General features: G+C 53.6%; 2 protein-coding genes across 3 annotated transcripts in view; one reads left to right on the top strand and one right to left on the bottom strand.

The window, feature by feature from the left end:
• Window positions 1-6,029, bottom strand: part of LOC100231144 (uncharacterized) — an 18,565-nt gene extending 12,536 nt beyond the window's left edge. Inside the window, exon 1 of the mRNA XM_072923436.1 lies at window positions 5,734-6,029. Coding sequence (XP_072779537.1) covers window positions 5,734-6,029 — 296 coding nt within the window. The remainder of the gene's footprint in view (window positions 1-5,733) is intronic.
• Window positions 6,004-16,335, top strand: GGA1 (golgi associated, gamma adaptin ear containing, ARF binding protein 1). 2 transcript variants are annotated; one of them, XM_002198985.7, is made up of 17 exons: window positions 6,004-6,137; window positions 6,487-6,571; window positions 6,878-6,953; window positions 7,568-7,666; window positions 8,879-9,002; window positions 9,473-9,573; window positions 10,589-10,669; window positions 11,072-11,209; window positions 11,327-11,408; window positions 11,608-11,715; window positions 11,994-12,149; window positions 12,901-12,965; window positions 13,105-13,283; window positions 13,391-13,674; window positions 13,883-14,052; window positions 14,292-14,402; window positions 14,575-16,335. In XM_002198985.7, exons 1-17 carry the CDS (start codon window positions 6,107-6,109, stop codon window positions 14,683-14,685), a joined length of 2,001 nt encoding a protein of 666 aa, XP_002199021.5. In that variant the 5' UTR covers window positions 6,004-6,106; the 3' UTR covers window positions 14,686-16,335. The 2 variants fall into 2 exon arrangements, with proteins under 2 accessions (XP_002199021.5, XP_030118895.4); XM_030263035.4 differs by lacking the exons at window positions 6,004-6,137; window positions 6,878-6,953; window positions 7,568-7,666 and having other exon boundaries at window positions 6,494-6,571.

Below are 16,335 nucleotides of genomic sequence, written 5' to 3'. Positions count from 1 at the left end.
GAGACCAGCTTTCTGGCCCTGAACGTGCAAGTAGCACTGCTTACAACACCATCCCTGAGGAACATCTCTATTATTCACTCGGCCTCATTAGGAAAGGGGTGGGAATCTTTCCTGGTCAGAGACACAGCTCCCCTGAGAGCTGGCTCAGAATGAGCTGAGGGTGCATTACACTAGCTCTGGACACCAGCAGGAGAAGAACAGCACTGAGAGGGAAGAAGTCTCATAGCCCACCCTTGAACCATGCCATGACACCACAGCTTTTAACCCTATCAAATCCCAGCACACACCATCCTCCTGAAATTCAGCCGGAGCACTGCTGCTGGGAACCAGGCTACTCCCAATGCAAAGCTGCTCTGTTCGAGGAGGAGCAACCTCTGTGGAAAGAGGAACAGCTTCTAAGAGCATCTCCCCACCTCCAAGATGAGGGACAGCAAAAGTGCACATCAGGGACAGCAAAAGTGTGACATGGTTGCAGCAAGATCCAGAACGTGGACACTGCCTTTGAAAAGCCTGCAGAGCTGAGGGGAACAGTGAGTTGCTTGAACACAGCCCCTCCAAGTGGAGACAAGGCAGAGGCTGGTCAAATGCACCTGCTCCTTCTTCTGGCTGGGGGACACATCTGCCAGCACATTAAATGGGGGATACATGAGCTCTGCCCCTGTTCTGCTCCCTGACTGAGCTCCCAAACCTGATGTGGCTTTGGGTGGCAGGGGAAATAGGACATAGGTGTGTGTGCATGGGAAGTTCTTGCAGAAGCATGGGCTCCTTGTTCTGCCAGCCTCAGGCAGGAGAGCCAGAGAGGCAAATTCAACATGTTTGTGCGCCCAGGCCTGCCTGATCCCTGCATCCAGGAGCAGGCCCCCACACTGACCTCATTTGTTTGGGCAACATTTTCTCGTAGTATCTCACCCACCCCACACGACAGAAGGTCAAATGCAGCCAATGATGCATAGCATGGAGTATTGGACACTGAGTCACAACCCACAGGTCAGCCATACCCAGCAGACAGAGCCTTTCCCAGTTTCAGTCTGACACACACGCCTCCATCCCACACACTCACCCACGACCTGTTGCATGACATTCCCCAATTTTCGATGAGGAAAACGCTGGAAAATTAGAGGATAAATATACAGGCTGCAGGTGACTGCACTTCAAAAACCTGCCTTCTGAAGGACCTGGGCTTACAGGGTGTAGCTGTTTCACCCTTGGCCCCAAAAGCCAAGGAGCAGAACACAGCTCCCATCCATGGGGTTAAAAGCATGGCAACAAAGCTCTGTTAGGATCAGTCCCCAGACCACCCTGCCCCCAGCCGTGCCTGAGTGCTGTACACTGCTCAAAACCAAGGCAGGGGGATTGCTAACAACTGCACAGCATGAGCCATCATCCTGAGGCAATGCTCAGGCCCAGCCCTGCTCCTGTTGTGCTTGCTAAAACAGATTAAGCCAGAGGGACTAGAAAGGAGCCTATGAAAAGCCAGGTCCACCCTTGGGTAATCTGCATATGCAGACTCAGAGTCTCCCTACCCCTCCTCTTGGGTCACAGCTTTCTTTTTATCCCTAGCTCCACGTCCACCATGCCCCAGCACGGGGATCGCTCTGCCCTGCTGCTCCTCAGCATCACCAGCAGTGGGGCAGAAGCTGGCTGTAGTGCCAAGTGGCAGAGACTGAGCAGTCAGGCTGGAGGGAGGGCGCCGCCGGACTGCCTCCTCCTGCTGTTTCACAGCCCAGACTTTAGCCAGCACTGGAGTTTCCTAGGGAACCTGAGGCAGCTGCAGCCAAAATGAGATTGCTGGCAATGGGGGATTTTCAAGCCTGGGCCAAACCCATCTATTCAAACTCATCATGCCACACTTGAGCCAGCTGCACAGCTGAGTACATGTGCATTCTGCACTGGGGCACTCTGCAGCGGGAATGCCTCCTCCCTGAGCCGTGCTGGAAAAGAGATGCTGCACACGACTGCATCTCTGCACTCCCGGGCGGCTGCTACATTAAACATCCCCAGCAAACGCTTCACTAAGTCACACTTCGTTGTCGCCGCAATGCGGGGATGTGCTCATCATCCAGGCTTGGGGATTTGCTGCAGCTGGGCTCCTCGGTTTGCTTCAGGACGCCTAGCTTCATGTTGCCAATTTCTGCTCAGATCACGCTTGGATGCCTGTGAAAAATGCCTTTGCAATAGGGTTTTTCTCCTTCTCCCTCCTGCTGTTCTTTAGAGCCAAACTATATCTCAGCAAAATCCAGGCTCTTGAACTACTTTTTCCCCCCCAGTACTTGTGCTCTCTAATCAAGCCCCTTCCATCTGCCAGCTGCAACTCTGCAAGCAAGGGGCAAAGCAAGAATGGGTGCATCTGTTCACGTTTTCCAGTGCCTCTGCTGACTCCCGAGCATCGAGTGCACAGTATTGGTCATGGATCTGTTCCAGTCTGGAGCTGATCTCATCAGCAGTGCAGTGAATGACTCCATCGAGGCTCCCCCTTGCGGGCCCAGGGCCCTCAGTGCTCACTTCAGCCCCATAAATTCAAGCAGCTCGCTCTAACCTGGCAGGTCTTCCTCTCCTTGTTCAGCTTCCAGCTACAAAACCTACCAGCCCCCAAGCCACAGCTACAACGAGGGCTTCCGTCCCATCAGTTTTATTTAATCTTTGCCTGCTGAAGATACAGTTCCTCAGCAGCAAGAGCATTCCCATACTCTCAGAGCACACCCCAAATGCCCCGGACTTTGTTACAAAGAAGCTATCAGCATCAGCAAACCCACTTGAGCCTTCCCCAGGGTGTAAGAAGACACTTTCACTCCCCACACTGTACAGAAGGGCACTGCTGCCTGCTCAGTCAAGGAATCAAAACACTCCCTGAGCTGGGAAGCAAGGCTTGAACACAAGGAAACAGGGAGCTGCACAGCTCACCTCTAACTGGTATTTGCTTCTCTCATTTGTCTTGCTGAGCCAGTTGCTCTAATGACAGAACTGATCGGGAAAGGAAAATTGGTGTACAGAGGTCAAGGCCATTTCCCAAAGGAAGAAAATGAAATTATACCCCCATGCTAACAACCAGGGAAACTGAGGCAGCAAGATTAGCTGAGTATTTCCCTGAGTCTTGCTTCAAGACATGCTTAATTGCAGAGATCTAGCAAGCAGGTTTTCTGATCCCTTATGTAGCATCCTGTTTCCTCATTCTGCTCCTGTAGCTGCAGAAGGATGCCTTTGATCACCGGGGACAGGTCCTTCTACAGCTGAAAGGGAAACTACTGAAAGAAATGGAAGGGAGCAATCCTGGTGGATGATTGCATACAAGAAAGTGCTGCATATGAAAGGGAAGGAGACATTTCCTATTAGATTAAAGGAGCTCAAACCTGCTCTCCCTCTAGAGAAGTATGCAACTCTATACTTGCCTCTCTAATTGCCACCCTCTGCTGGGAAAGGTGCTTAAAAGTATTGCAAAAGGAAGGATATTAGCCAAGGTCAGGGAATGGCAGGGCTGCAAATCCAGAGGATTGTGTAAAGAGGTGCATGGTCCCAGGTGATGTCAGGAGAGGTGCTGCCAGCTTATTCCAAGAGAAAGTAGCAGAGTGAAAACTGAGCAAACCCCCCAGGAACTGGTTGGTGGAGTCAGCCAGAGCAGGAAAACAAACAAACAAACAGGAAAAACAAAAAGGAACAATAGACCACAGTCCCAAACTTCAAGAAAGTGAAAGGTCTCTGGCAGAACACGTTGCCAAAGAAAGAAGAATCTGATGGGGAAAGAGAAGCTTACATACTGGGCCACAACTGACGACCCAGGAGGAAGCGCACACAGGCACATCTGAAAAACATCGCAGGGCTCACATAAACACACGGCAGAGAAACCAAAAAAACATTGGGACAGAGACAGGGTGACAGAGTGGTTCTGGCCGGCAGAAGACGAGTTAGCAAGTGGAAAACCCCTCTCCCAGGCAGACTGGCCTCTCCTGTGAGGCCTTTCCTAACCGATGGAGTGTTTGGGATTCACCTCGAGCTCGCAAGCAGCAGGAGCGTTGGCTGAGCCTGGGCTGCTCAGGCAGGCACTCCCCTGCCTGCTGGTGCCCTCTGCGGGCGGGTGCTGCAGAGCCTGACAAGCGCGGACTGCATCCCTGGGCCAGCACAGAGCCATACACTGACCCCGTGAGCTGTGCTCATCCAGGCTTCTGGCTTGCACGCCATCAGTTTCCTCCACAACTGGCTACAAACTAATTATAGCTCCAGTACTTTCCTTCTGGAGCAGTGTTAATTACAACTTGGAGCGCCTCACTCCGTCCAAACCTAGCTTAAAATTCCAGCTGTCGGTAAAAATAAATCGAGGGGAGAAAGGTTGTTCCTCACACATCATCTAGCTGCTCTTACAGGGAGCAAAGATTCACATTCCGATCTCCTTTTCCATTGGCTGCACGTTGAGTCCCTGTTATATGGAAAGCAGATGTACCAAAGGGGAAAGAGACTCGTAAATCTGTGAGAAATAAAAGCAAGGTCGCCGCTGACAGGACTGTTATGCACGAGTTCACTCGCCATTGTTTGCAACCGGCCGAAAAGAGGTGCAGCCTTCCATTCGTCCTGGACTTGCTAACCACTGGGTGTTGCCTAAGAAAGGAAAACAAACAGGCTTGAGACTCAGACGGACCGAAACCCGAGCAAAAGGGGGCTGTGTAAAACACCAGCCTGCGAAACCTCTCATTCAGAAGAATCGCTGTGGGGGATGGAGCGCTGCGTGCCTTCTATGCAGATCGTACATGACCTGGAGGGCTCTTACAGATGACTTCAGGATTCTCAGAAAAATCAAAGGAATAGTGACAGGCAGGGTTGACTCATACGATTAAAATAATCTGTGTAAAACGTGCCTGAACGCAGCAAGGGGAAGGATGTTGCAATTTTCTATGAAAGGCACTTTAAAAGGGCTTTGTGACGCGAGGCAGTAACAGTTAAAAAAAGAACTACATTCAGGCGCCAAAAAGTGCTTTTTAATGGCTAAAAATCCCTTACCAAAACAATGGCTATCCATCAGGAAAAGCCATTAGGGGTGACAACAGGGCAGTTCCCTCGTCAACTGTGGGATTAGTGCTGTAAATGAGTAACCCAGAACGGGGGCTCAGCCGCCTGCCTGCACATCAGAGGCCGGAACGCCGGATTCTGGGCTGCATTGTGCCCTTATCGCCGGCGCTCCGGCCCACCCCAGCCCCACGCCCCGCCGCCACCAGCGGGCTCCCCTCACACAGGGGCTCCCCTCACACAGGGGCTCCCCAAAACCGCTCGGGATGGGAAAAGCACGAAAGCAAACTGCAAAGGCAGCGAGGCGCGGAGAAGCCCTGCTGCTCCTGCCAGGACCCCAGGCGCTGTTAGGTGCCACAGCTGGCTGGCTTAGACCGCCAGAGGCACACGGAAAGCTGGGACAAACGGAGTTAGTTGTCCTGGAACGCTCCAGCCATTTCTGGAGCATCGCCAGCCACCCCCATCCCCCGCCCGCCCCGCACGCTGCTCGGCCAGGCAGAAGGGCCAGGCCAGGCGCTGCCGGACTATCAGCTGCTATTTAAAGTACAGTGCAGGGGACTGCACCCGCTGCCATTGATATTTATATTTATTGCTGGCCAGTACCCGACCCCAGCCCGACTGCCGGGCCCGGCGGGCGCGCACCGCGCAGGCGCCGCGCGCGGCGGGCCCGTGTCCTTTTAAAGGACACGCCGCCGGCCGCCCGCCGGAAGTGCCCGCTCTCCGCACCGGAAGTGGCTTCACCTGCCAGTAACACCGCTTCTTCCGGGAGGGGCCGGCCCGCCCGCCCGGTTTCCGCGCGGCCGCTGCTTTCCGGCGCTCTGCCCCGCCCCGCGCTCGCTCGCCCTCTGTGTCCTTCTCCGGGAGAGCCTTCCGCTTCCTTCCGCGTCCTTCCGCGTCCCGTGCCTTTCCCTGCCCCTGCGCCGTGCGCTGATGGTGGAGCGGCAGTGCGCGGCAGCAGGGGGCGCGCTGGCGGCGGAGCGGCGCCCTGCCCGGCCGGCTTCCGGCGCTCTGTGTGCGGAGGGATCGGCGCTCTCCATGGCGCGGCCGCGCCGGGCCCGGCGGCAGGGCGGCGGCGGAGCGCCTCTGTCCCGCTGAGGAGCCGCGGGCCGCCGGCATGGAGCCCGAGACGCTGGAAGCGCGCATCAGTGAGTGCGGCTGCGAGCAGCGCTCCCCTCGCAATGGGGCGGGGAGGGCGCAGGGTGCGAGGGAGACGGGCTGGGGTCGCGCTGGTGCCGTGGAGCGGGAGCACCTGGGGGCGGCGGGTGAGACCCCAGGCCCAGCCGGAGGCAGGGCTACGCTGGGTCAGAGGGAGCAGGGGGCCAGAGTTCGTGCACAAGGCTGCCGTGGGAAGGGGCGAGTGGACACGGGTGGGTTTCTCCTCCCACTGCTGCGCCCGCTGGAGTTGGCATGGACGGAGCGGGGTCAGTGATGTCCCTCCACAGAATGGGAGCCTGTTGGGTTTCTTTTCTCATCGTCCCCTCCTCCTGCCCGCAGACAAAGCCACAAACCCCCTGAACAAGGACCTGGACTGGGATGGTATCAATGCGTTCTGTGAGCAGCTCAATAAGGAACTAGAGGGGTAAGTGCTTTGTCCTTTCCCCAGGCTTCTCCAGGTCACAGGCCTGGTTATGATTTCCCACCCAGCAAAATCCAGTGGGATTGTCCCAAGAGCTAAAGAGGCATGAAGGCCCTCAAAGCGGGGGTAGGTGGGGTGGTCCTGGTCCACTAATGGAAGGTTCCCTCTGGATTTTGGGGTGTCTTAGTGCCTTATCAGCATCTTCAACTTGCAACATGCTTTTCAACTCTGGATTCCCAGACAGAAATGGAGGTACCAGGCATTTTGTCAATAACCGGCAAGCTTTTCTTTTCCCCTCACTCCTTCCAGTCCTCCACTTGCCACCCGGCTTCTTGCCCACAAGATCCAGTCTCCACAGGAATGGGAAGCTATCCAGGCCCTCACGGTAAGGGCATCTGCAGGCTGGTAGAACTAGATGGAGGGGCAGGGCATGGAGATGCTCCAGCTTGACTGGAGAAGCACAGGAACCTTTGAATTCCCTCTGAGAAAGCCCTGGAGCACCTGGGCCCTTGGGTGGGAGAGGGACTGAAGGTGGTTCCACAAGTCAGGAGAGGTTACTTGGAAAGGTTTTGTTCCTAGAAGGATAATAGCCTGTTGAAGTTGCGTAGGAAGCTTTTTGGCTTTTGTTGTGGTGGCCTTGGCAGTGCTGCATTAATGGTTTGACTGTATGATCTTGATGGTATTTTCCAACCTAAAGGATTCAATGATTCTTAATCATGTTGTGGATCCAACTTTGAAACCCTGGTGCTTGTGACCTCTCTAAGGGTAACCCTTTGGATGGGCTGTTGAGCCATCTCTGCCAATACTGGCCCCAAAGACAGGAATCTTTCTTTCCTGTGGGAGGGTGCTTGACCACCTGGGAGGGAACAGGGGATGTCCCTTTGTGCTGCTGTGATAGTAGCCACAGGCTCTGTACCTGGTGAGGGGGTAGCAGGAAGGAGCTGGCTCCTGATCCTCCTGCTGACCCCATGCTGGGACTCACCTGGCCCCTCTCCCCAGGTGCTGGAGTCCTGCATGAAGAGCTGTGGCAAACGCTTCCACGATGAGGTGGGCAAGTTCCGCTTCCTCAATGAGCTCATCAAGGTGGTGTCCCCTAAGGTGGGTCTCACGGCATCGTGCTGGGAGGGACTGGTGCCTGGTGACAGGAGGGCTTTGGGAAAAAGTGGTGGCTGAGAAAAAAGGTCAGACACCCACAGGGATGTGGGCGAAATAGGACAGTGTTAGTAGGAGATCTAGCCCTTGTTTCCCCGTGAGTTTTGTGGTGGGAAGTGAGTTTTGACCCTCTGTTCCAGGCTGATTCTTGTTGTAGGAAGCCGAGGGCCAGCTGGACATGGTGTGGCCAGCACTTGCAAGACTACTGAGCTCATGTGCGTGCCTGGAGTCACCTTCCCTGCATCCCTGTTGGGCTCTGTCTGTGCTGCATGTGCTCAGGAACCTCCCCCAGCTTTGACAGGACCATGTCTCTCTGGGGTGTCCCAACCTGATTGAGACACTCTTGGAGGGCAAGCCCAGGCTTGGTCAGTGGTGTTCTGGTGAGTCCATCTGAAGGACCAAGTCAGTACCTGCTCCTCTGCTGATGCTGCTGTTCCTGCAGCAGAACAAGCTGTGCCCTATTCAGTCAATGCAGTGAACACCAGCAAGTGTAGAGTTAAGGGAACACAGGCTAAATATGACTAAGGAAAACCTTTGACTGCCAGTCACAGCTTGTGATCTGTGATGATGAATAGCCCTGGACAGTGACAGCAGCATCCTAAAGTCCTCTTGCTCGGCACCTTAGAGTATGTTCTCTGCCTTAAGCCACTTGTTTCTGGTGGCACATGCACTGTTTCTACCACCAGTGCTCCCATCAGAGCCATGTGAAAAGGCTGAAAGATGATTGCATGGCACCTGCTATGTGCTGATCAGCTGGGGCTCACTTTGCTCGGGGCCCTGCCTCAGAGACCATTACCCACATCCCTCTCCCAGCCTGCTGTCCCCTCATTCCTAAAGGGCTGTCTTGCTGAGCAGCTTCTTTTCACAGGACCCTACCCTTCACAAGTGAGAGGAGACCTGCCTGAGCCTTCCCACCTGTCCCTGTGTGTTCCTGAGGAGCTGCTGCTGCAGCATTTCTCACACCTCTTGTTTTTCCTGTGATGGAAACTAGGCACAGCATAGTGTTGCAAGGCCCTCATGAGCTTTCCTGTTTGCTTCCTCTTTCCTCCTTGTGCCATTGGGAACAGTCTCACTTCTCCTGGGAGGGTGAGGAGAGGAACAGGCCAGAGTTGCAATGGCTCAGATCAGCCTCGTGCCTTCTCTTTTCTCTTCCTCTAGTATCTTGGCAGCCGAACATCAGAAAAAGTGAAGTCAAAGATCCTGGAGCTGATGTACAGCTGGACATTAGGGCTGCCTCATGAGGTGAAGATATCTGAAGCCTACCAAATGCTGAAGAAGCAAGGTGAGAGACAGTGGTCTGGAAGGGGCAAGTGGACAGATGGTTTTGCCCTCCTTCATTTTTTGTCTGGGAAAAATCTGAAACAAGCTCTCCCTTCCGTCTGCCCAGACCCAGGGCATCCATCAGTCTGACTCAGCACCAGGGTCAGGAGATGGAACAGGTGCCTTGGGGCTCCTGACTGAGCAGAGGGAGTTGCTGGGTTGGAGGGCACATCTGCTTGGTCAGAGATGGGACACTAGAAAGGTCTGGGGCTGAAGGGCTGCAAGTATTTTGGCGGTATATGCTGGAATTTTCTAAGAGAGGATATTTATGGGGAATAGAAACACAATCCAGGATCTTGTGTAACAGGAGCTAACGCACACACCCGCTGTCCCAGCTGGGTTTGGTGGGTCATTAGGGAAAAAAGACCTGGGTGACAGTGCCATCCCTGCATAGGTGAGTCCTCCCAATCTCTCCTTTGGTTTCTACTGCAGGGATTGTGAAGTGTGACCCCAAACTTCCAGATGATACTCCTTTCCCACCACCTCCTCCTCGACCCAAGAACATCATCTTTGATGATGAAGAAAAGTCCAAGGTAAGGGCTCTGTGCAAGGAGAGGGACAGTAGGCATCATCTTCCTGCTCCAGTACCTTATGTCCTTCTGATGTGGGAGAGTCAAGGTCCCTGCTCCACATGCTGTCCTTCAGAAAATGTATCACAGGAATGCTTGAGGGCCTGTTCTAAAATCCTGACAAAGGAAACATCCAGAGGAGTGGGAAAATCCTGACAAAGGAAACATCCAGAGGAGTGGGACATGTAGATCTGTTTGACCTTTGGAGCACTTAGCTGCAGGATGGTGCAAAGGGTGAGGTGCTGACATTGGCCCAAGCAGGTTTGGGGAGGTTTGCTGCTGTGAGCTCTCTAGACTTCGGAGTTACCTGGCCATGAGGTTTAAATCCCAGCCCCACATGCTGCTACTCTTATCTCTTCTCCACCCCCAGCACTGCAATCTGCTTATTGCCCAACCACTTACAGCCACCTGGACCCATCCTGTGTTGTCTTTCCATCAGAATTGTGTCACCACTCAGGCAAATCTCTGCAGTATCAGTGCTGATACATTTAAGCAAGTGTTGGTCTCCTCTGGGTCTAGTTGTGCAGTAGGATTGTGATGCCAGTTTGCTGCAAGGGATATAGTTTGCCTCCATGGGTCAGAGTGTGAAAATGAGGATTTGTAGATGGGCAGTGGGACTGTTCACTGGCTGTGGAGAGGAAGTGGGAGCGCTCTCTCTTCACCAGCAAAGAGGCATGTGAAGAAGTCTGAGTAGGAGTCCATTACAATGCCATGGCAATTCTTGCATAAACCAGGCTCTCTTCCTGTCTCAGTGCTGCTGCATTCCAGACTCTCCATGGTGGGTAATGGGCAGGCCAGAGCAGGTTTTGAATGCAGAGGATCTTCAGGAAAGACCTAGTTTGCATAACCAAAACTACAACAGGAAAAGGAAGGCCAGTTGTATTTCTCTCCCTGGTCTCTGATAGCCCACAGGCTCCTGTGGTAGTGACTCTGGCTGCCATCCCTGAGCTTGGGCTCAGAAGTACCTTCTCTTTTGCAGACACTGGCTCGCCTCCTGAAAAGTTCCCATCCTGAGGATCTCCGGGCCGCCAACAAGCTCATCAAGGAGATGGTTCAGGAGGTGTGACTGGGGAAGAAGGGGAGCTGGGGGGTTGTGCTCTGGGTGGTGATGGCTGGCACCAAAGGAGGACTGGCTTTGTGACCTCATGTAGGCATATGGAGCTTCTGCCCAAAATTTGGCTGCAGCAGCTGTGAAAGAGTCCTTGTGTGAGTTCTGCCATCCCCGGACTGCTTGGAGGAATGGCTCTGGGTGCATTTTGTGGCCCAAGCCCTGTTGCAGCACTAAATCGACAGCAAGTCCATCCTGTCTGGCATGTTCCTGCCCAGAGATGACCTGGAGTTTTCTACTGGAGTGGGAGCTGTTTTGAGGGCAGTGTTGCTGGGCTTTAGTCCAGGGTGGTTGGCTGGCCTGGCCTTTCTCCTCTCTAGGTTAGGACATCTTCCCCATGTGCTTCCCCTCCAGGACCAAAAGCGCATGGAGAAGATCTCCAAGAGGGTGAATGCCATTGAGGAGGTGAACAACAACGTGAAGCTGCTGACAGAGATGGTGACAAACTACAGCAAGGGGGAGACAACGGAAAGCAATGAGGACCTAATGAAGGTGAGGAAAGGCAGTCCCAGAATCCTCCTTGGGGTTAGCAGAAATGGGTGACCCTTATCCCCTCATCCTCCTGCTGCTGAGTATGTTCACCTCATCCCTGTTTCTCTGCTCCCCCAGGAGCTGTATCAGCGCTGTGAGCGCATGAGGCCCATGCTTTTCCGGCTCGCCAGTGACACAGAAGACAATGATGACGCTCTAGGTAAACATATCTGACTTTTCTCATTCCTGCTGAGGCTGCTCTGGAGGTGTCAGTGTACTCTGGTGCAGCCTGCAGCAACAATGGTGAAAATGCTCTCTGCAGTGGTTTTGTTTACAGCAACTTGGGCCTTGCTTGGGAGAAGCAGACAGACTTGGGGAATAAAAGTTACTCTCTTCACTATTTTCATACTTATTTTCAGCGGAGATTCTGCAAGCCAATGACAATCTGACCCAGGTGATCAATCTCTACAAGCAGCTTGTACGGGGAGAAGAGATCAATGGGGAGACGGTGGCCAGTCCCCTTCGAGGTGAGGAGACTTGAAGAATGGGGACAGGAGGGTCAAGCAAAGGGACCCTGTTGCTGGTTTCCTGCAGTGTAAGAGAGGACTGAGAGAAGTGGAAAGGGGAAACCTGCAAGGAGCTTAGAGTGGGGCTAGTGACATAAGGAAATGGCTTGTGGATGTGACTGGTGCCTGAAGAAGGGGAACTGGAAGGGAGAGCAGGAGGTGTGAGGAAGGATGGGAGCTAGGCCTCACCACATTGCATAAGGACTGAATAACGTTTTCAGATTCTTTTCTTTTTGCAGGCAGCACCTCAGCACTTCTAGATCTGTCTGGCCTGGAGCTTCCAGCAACATGCCCTTCCTACCCAGCCTTGCCCACCCTTTCAGGTGGCTCAGCAGTCCCTGTGCCTGACCAAGCTGGCTCTGTCTCCTTGCTGGATGATGAACTCATGTCTTTAGGTGAGAAATCCAGAGCAAGAGTTCTTCATTCTTTGACTCTTGATAGTTCTTCTTTGGCAGGAACATGAATAAGAGGGAACTCTGGTAGAAGCGAATCATGAAAGACAAAGAGGTTCCTTCATGTAGTGTGAGGGAGAGGAGAGAAGGACTCTGCTACAATTCTGAACTTCAGTCCCATGGTGTTTTCCTGGCTAGTCAGAGAGAGCCTGTAGGGATGTGCCCACTGACTTGCTCTGGGTAAACTGACGTGGCAGGTAAATCAAGAGTGATGCAACGGCCATCCCCAGATGGGATCACAAGGGTGGGTCACCCCCCAGTTCCTCGTGTTTTCTGCTTGCTGTTGAAGTCATGAGCTGACAGCAGATGCATGGGACTTCCAGAACTGTTCACATGAAATTATGTAAAGGTGCCAATCCTAGAAGGCTCTAGAGTCCTGCTTTGCACAACAAAGTGTCTGTTTCTTAAGTCAAGTGGTTTTGAATACAACAGCATCAAGTAGGCAACATGGTCAGTCAGATTGCTCAGCTCAGTAGTAGTCATTTTTCTGACGATTGCAGTGAGAACTAAATTATAAATGAAGCTATCTGGACAGAAAAAAGCCACTGTCACTCTCCTGGCTCTCTCCCATGCAAGGATGGGGGCCAGAAATGGGGACCACATTGGTGGTTCTGCCCTGCTGCTTCTTCAGGCCTTATTTAATGCTCTTACTGATTCAGTAGGTAAGCTTCATGTTTGCATTTACTCCTGGCAGGCCTGAATGACCCAGCACCACATCCTGTCCAGGCCAGTGACAGCAGCGGCTGGAACAGCTTCCAGGTAATACACTGGGAGCTAGGGAAGAGGGTGGGGAGGGTGGTAAAAGCAATAAATGTAGGTAGGGAAAACGTGCTACATCTGATGGTTGGTGGTTATACACATCCCTGCTTTGGGGCTCTCCTGTGTGCTCTTTTCACAGTCATCAGACAGCAATGAGCTCACTATCACCCCTATCATGACAACACCACCAGTCAAAGCAGATGCTGGTGCATCCTCCCCCAAACCATCTCCTAGCAGCAGTGGCCTGGATGACCTAGACCTCCTGGGCAAGACACTGCTGCAGCAGTCTTTGCCTCCAGAATCTCAACAAGTGCGATGGTAAGCACGTGGTAGTACAGTCTTGCATCTCTTCCAATTGTTTCCATTTCTGGGGTGCTGGACAGCATTTTAGTACCCTATTTGACTCCTTGCTCTCCCCCTTGTAGGGAGAAGCAGCAACCACCCCCTCGGCTCACCCTGAGGGATCTGCAGAACAGGAGCAGCTCTGGCACCACAGCCCACAATCCCAGTGCTCCACCTGTGCTCCAGAGTATTTCCCCTAACCCCACGCTGCCTCTGACTTCAGAGCTGCCTGCCCCTGCTACACTTCCAAAAGCTGCCACCACACCAGCAGGAAGTGCTGCAGTGCCACCAAGGCCTCCTGCCACTGCGCTGCCACAGGAGATCTCGCTGGCCAACATCACTGTGCCTCTGGAGTCAATCAAACCCAGTGAGCCAGGGAAAAAGAGGGGGGCAGGCGTGGGGGGGATTAAACCCTGCACACATGGACGGGAAGAATGTGAAGAAACTTCTTGCTTGTTGGATTTTTTGGAGGCTGAAGAGGAATGGTGTCTCAGTCACTTGTATGGAGTGATGGGGAAAGGTGCTATCAGGTGCTATCTGGCTGACTGCTGCCTGTCCCTGCCTTTCCCACACAGGCAGCCTTCTCCCTGTGACAGTGTACGATCAGCATGGCTTCCGTGTCCTCTTCCACTTTGCTAAGGATGCCCTGCCCGAGAGGCCTGATGTGCTTGTGGTGGTGATTTCTATGCTCAGCACGGCCCCGCAGCCCATCCGCAATATTGTCTTTCAGTCTGCCGTCCCCAAGGTAAGACAGCTGCTGGAGCTCAGGTCCCCAGACTGGGCCAAAGCATGATTCTACTGCAGGAGAAACAGGGTGTGTGGAGAGAGCTCTGGGCATGGGAGCAAATTCTGTTACCTTCAGATTAGCACAATGTGTTTGTCTTTGACTCCATAGTGGAAGCTTCCCAAGTGCAGGAGCAGGGCTTCTGGCTGCCAAGTCACTCTCAGGAATGTGGTCACTCTCTTCTCTCACTCTCTCCCTAGATAATGAAGGTGAAGCTACAGCCTCCCTCAGGCACGGAGCTGCCAGCATTCAATCCCATTGTCCACCCCAGTGCCATCACCCAAGTCCTGCTGCTCGCTAACCCACAGAAGGTAACAGCATTGTTCCTGGGGCATGAACAGAGGCTGGCCTTGGTACTTGGGCAAAGCCTCACTACCCTATCCCTGTTCCCTCTACTCAGCAGCATCTCTGATGTGAATGGTTTGTGCCTCGTGCCTTTCTTCCCCTTCTTCTGACTACTTATCCTTTTTCTCCCATCTCCAGGAGAAAGTGAGGCTACGGTACAAACTGACCTTCACCATGGGAGAGCAAACCTACAATGAAATTGGGGATGTGGACCAGTTTCCCCCACCAGAATCCTGGGGAAACCTCTAAGGCCACATGTTGCAGGCACTACATTGCAGATTCCTTAGGAAGCCAACCCTGTGGGGCTGGAGCACCCAGAGGAAATGGGAGGGTGGGTGGGGGGCTGGTGCTCACACTCTATTCTCCAGATGGCCGGGCAAGGGCCAGAGGGAGCATGCCTCAAGGAGGAGAGCAGAGATGCCAGGAGATGTTAATCTCACAAGACTAGAAGTGGAGTGGAAAGCTTCATGTGTGTGAACAGTTGCCTTCCCTGCTCTTCTGAAGATGACACTCCCTCCCCAGTCTGTCCAGCTTCTCTTCTAACCCTGCTTTCCTGCTTTAGGTGCATAGGGGAACAAGGACAGGGAGCTTTAACAACCTCAGCCCAGGGCAAGGGTTAGCAAAGGAAGATCCCTTTCCTTGTCTGCCCCTCCACACTTCTCAGCCCTTTAGCTACTTCATGCTCTATGGTGCTCTCACTTCTCCCCCTTGCCCCCTCCTTAGAGCTGGGCCCCAGTGATTCCATCTGGTGGGATCACACTGGAGCTGATAGGAACAGGGCTGAGCAGAGCCTAGGTATCTCTCCAGATACCTAGAGAGAGACAGTTGTTTTTGCTGGGGGGGGGGGGGGGGTGGGGGGAGAGGCAGGGAGGGGCCAGAGGGAGTGATCATCACATATCTCTGTCCTAGCTGCTTACAGAGCTGTTGCTGAGAGGTGGGGCCTCAGGGGCTGGGAAGGGCTTACTCTGTGCCTTCCTAGCCCCTTCAGCTGGCATTTTGAACCCCTACATCAGGGAAGCCTACACCATTCCCACAGGCTTTATCTATCATAGCAAGCTTTAGGAATGGAGGCAAGAGGGGGCCATGCTGTGGGGGTTGAGTCTGCCTGCAGCCTCCTGCCAGATGGGGAGAGGAAGCAGCCTGAGACTTCCTCTCCCCAGCTGGGCTGGGCTGGGCTGGGCTGGGCTGGAGAGCTCGGTGGGGCAGGGGGGTTTTCTCAGCTCTTCAGTGTCCTCTCGCAGATGGGTGAGTGATGGGCTGGGAGTTGGAGGAAATGAGAGCCCAGCTCATCACCACAAAGCTCTGCAATGGGGCACGGGGGGGTTCAGCTGTGCCTTGTGCACCTTTGCTGCAGCTGAGGGCAGGCCTGGCTCCCTGTGCTGGGGAGGGGCCTCACCCCAGCCGCCCAATCACTGTGACATGAGAGCTGGGATCTGCAGGCACAGAGGAGACCGAGGGTAGCACATCCCAAGCAATCCCCAGTCCCATGGCACTTAGGACCATGGGAGCTGCTTCCCATCCCTAAGCTGATTTGGAGAGGGCCTGATCAATTGACTTGCCAGAGGTAGAAGGAAGCATGTGTGAGATGGAGACGAGCAGGGTGCCTTGCACTCCTGGCTCGGGGCAGCGAAGGTGATGTGTCAGAGCTGGGCACAGCAGGCAGTAAAGGGGAGGGGGAAGCAAGGTGTTTATGCTGGGATTCTGCTGTCTTACTTCCCTTTCCCGTCTCTTCAGGGTTTTGTATGGGTTTTTTCTTTGCAGATCTTGTTTGGTTCTTGAATAGACTTGTATATATTTTCAGTGCAAAATTCTGTAAATGGAAGAAAACAAACGTTTAAAATGAGACGCCCGGCGCGAAGAATCTGCTGTATTTATGGGAAATAAAGAGTTCTTTCCTGA

Source organism: Taeniopygia guttata, chromosome 1A, assembly GCF_048771995.1.
Source record: "Taeniopygia guttata chromosome 1A, bTaeGut7.mat, whole genome shotgun sequence".
In the NCBI taxonomy this organism is placed as follows: Eukaryota; Metazoa; Chordata; class Aves; order Passeriformes; family Estrildidae; genus Taeniopygia; species Taeniopygia guttata.
This window is presented reverse-complemented; position numbering and strand designations above follow the sequence as displayed.